The sequence below is a fragment of the Acanthisitta chloris genome, unplaced genomic scaffold, assembly GCF_000695815.1.
Source record: "Acanthisitta chloris isolate BGI_N310 unplaced genomic scaffold, ASM69581v1 scaffold20695, whole genome shotgun sequence".
Lineage (NCBI taxonomy): Eukaryota > Metazoa > Chordata > Aves > Passeriformes > Acanthisittidae > Acanthisitta > Acanthisitta chloris.
This window is the reverse complement of record NW_008673391.1, coordinates 30,164-32,667: the sequence shown is the minus strand read 5'-3', so window position 1 is coordinate 32,667 and position 2,504 is coordinate 30,164. Positions and strand designations below refer to the sequence as shown.

The following is a 2,504-nucleotide window of genomic DNA, read 5'->3' as shown; positions in this document are numbered from 1 at the left end:
GCTGCCGCTGGAGGGGGAGAATCGAAGGAAACGGGTGGGTGGCGAGAGGCAAGAAGGCAGACGCTGCGCCGAGGAAGGAGTGAAAGCAGGAGAACAGAGGCAAACTACGAGGAGAAGCAAAGTAATAAAGAAAAGGGGGAAAGGAGATAAAGTGCTTCCTCCGACAGAGAAGAACGCGAAGGAGAGAGAACACGGAAGGACTCCACTGATGAGAGAGAGGAGTTGAAAGACACCCCCTCCCCCCCCGAGAGGCACCAAACAGAGACTGACTCTAAAACTCTCCCTCTCTTTGTCACAGCACAAGGATTTGATGCCCCTCAGCCTCTTCACTTCTGTGTGTTCATGTTTCCCACAGGTTTCTCTTCCCCCAACCCCCCAGCTGCAGCCCAGGAGGTCAGACCTGCCACTGATGGTAACACCAGCAGCAGCTCCTCCTGCAAGAAGAGAAAGTTAAATAACAGCAGCAACAGCAATTCTGAAAGAGAAGAATTTGATTCCATTTCTTCCTGCACCTCTTCTCCTTCTAGAAACACCTCCTCATCATCCTCCTCCGTCATCACCACCTCCTCGTGCTCCTCCTCAGGGGTTGCTTCCTCCAACCATCACCTCCAGAAGAAGCTGCGCTTTGAGGACTCCGTGGATTTTATTGGACTCGATGTGAAGATGGCTGAAGAGTCTTCTTCCTCCTCCTCTCCTGCTGCCTCTTCTCAGCAGCAGCACCAACAGCAGCTCAAAAACAAAAGCCTTTTAATTTCCTCAGTGGCTGTGGGGCACCATGCAAATGGCCTGACCAAAGCTGCCTCCTCCACTGTGTCCAGTTTCGCCAACAGTAAGCCTGGCTCTGCTAAGAAATTAGTGATCAAGAACTTTAAAGGTAACAGGCCATAATTTGTCACAACCTATGGGGAGCTGACACTCACCTTCATGTTTTGCTTTTAGCCTGGGAGCTGGTTCCTTTCACACAGCTCCAGGTTTTACAGGAAATGCTGTTCATGGTGAACATTTCTGTACTTACAGAAAGGGGAATAATGATTCTTGGTGCTGCTTGCCTGGTCATGTGCACACCCTGAGCTACACTTCCCTGCTTGGAATTGTTTTTCAGGCTCCTTTCACTTTGTGTCTTGAGAAGGCCTTAACTTGTATGTTAGGTGAAAGGTTTTACTGCCTAAGTGTGTAAATCACCTTTGTTCAAACTTCTGATGTTTGATACCTCTTTTCTGGTAATCCTGGTTCAGGGCTTAGTGTCTATTTTAGCCCAGTTTGTGGTAAGTTTTTTGCACAGATTGTGTTTTTTTAAGTGGCCTTGAATCTGCCTTGCCTCTATCTGTGTTGTCTGTTTATAGGTTAATCTGCCTGTGCTTAGTTTTAACTGTTGAAACTAAGGTGATTATCAGGCTATTATGGTGGATTTCCTCTCTGGTTTCTCCATTTGCCTTTAAAGTAGGTAGTTCAATGGTGGATTTCCTCTCTGGTTTCTCCACTTGCCTTTAAAGTAGGTAGTTCGGATTTTTGCTGAGTGTTATATATATATATATAGTGTAATATTCTCACTGTCATTTTTATTTGCAGTATTTTTTCTTTCTCTTAAGTTACTCACACTTTAAAAGTTTACATTATTTTATAAATTCTCTCAAAAGATGTTTGAGATTCTCAAGTGTTACTAGAGACCAGTTGAAGTAGAGAAATGTAACTTTTTGGCTGTGATGCTTCATTTTCTAATAAACAACAATACAAATAGGTGTAGGCAAAGAGCTTAGCTAAAATGCTGCCATTTTCCCCCTATAAAGATAAGGAAATCATGGGCTTTTCTTACTTTCTGCCTCTTGTCTTCCAAAATAGTCCAGTAGTTTGCTTTCTCAGGTTGTTTCTTTTTCCTCATGTGTTTGGGGTTGAGAAGGAGTAAAATATATTACTGATATTAAAATGAACTTCTAAATACACAATTGACACAAATGTTCTGAAGAGATCCAGCATTAGGTAAGGATTAGGATTATTTTACCCACTGTGATGTTTTGCAGCAATTCATGATCACAGTGTAACTTTTTGCTTTAAGGTTCCAGTTCTCAGAAATGTTCTCTGCCCATCATAGCATCATCATTTAATCTGATTATTTTAGAATATAAATGTATGATGCATCCTAGTGAGAAACAGAGGCCAGTCTTGGTTGCTTGTACGCTGTTATCTTTGACGGAAGTTCACTTTTGCTGTTTAAATTACCCGTTAAGTGTCATGGACTGCATGGTGCTGTGGCCATCATGGCTTATGAATTGGTATTTGAATCCCTTGCTTCAAAGGGATATCTCTGGAATCTGACATCTGTTTCTTTACTCTCAGGTACAGAACTGAATAATAATTAGATTATTGTCTTTGTTTTAGTGTGGCAGCAGTAACATCCTTTACAACTTCCTAAAATCCATAATCTTGGTGTGTACTGAGTAGCACACTCAGGAGGTGCTGGTGAAAATGGGCAGGCCTGCAGTCAGTTTTCTCTTACTGTGCAGCTA

General features: G+C 42.7%; 1 protein-coding gene across 1 annotated transcript in view; it reads left to right on the top strand.

Moving 5' to 3' along the window:
• Window positions 1-212: 212 nt before the first annotated feature.
• Window positions 213-2,504, top strand: part of CUL4B (cullin 4B) — a 20,784-nt gene continuing 18,492 nt past the window's right edge. Inside the window, exon 1 of the mRNA XM_009074950.1 lies at window positions 213-874. Within this exon, the coding sequence (XP_009073198.1) occupies window positions 343-874 (532 nt within the window). The 5' untranslated portion in view covers window positions 213-342. The remainder of the gene's footprint in view (window positions 875-2,504) is intronic.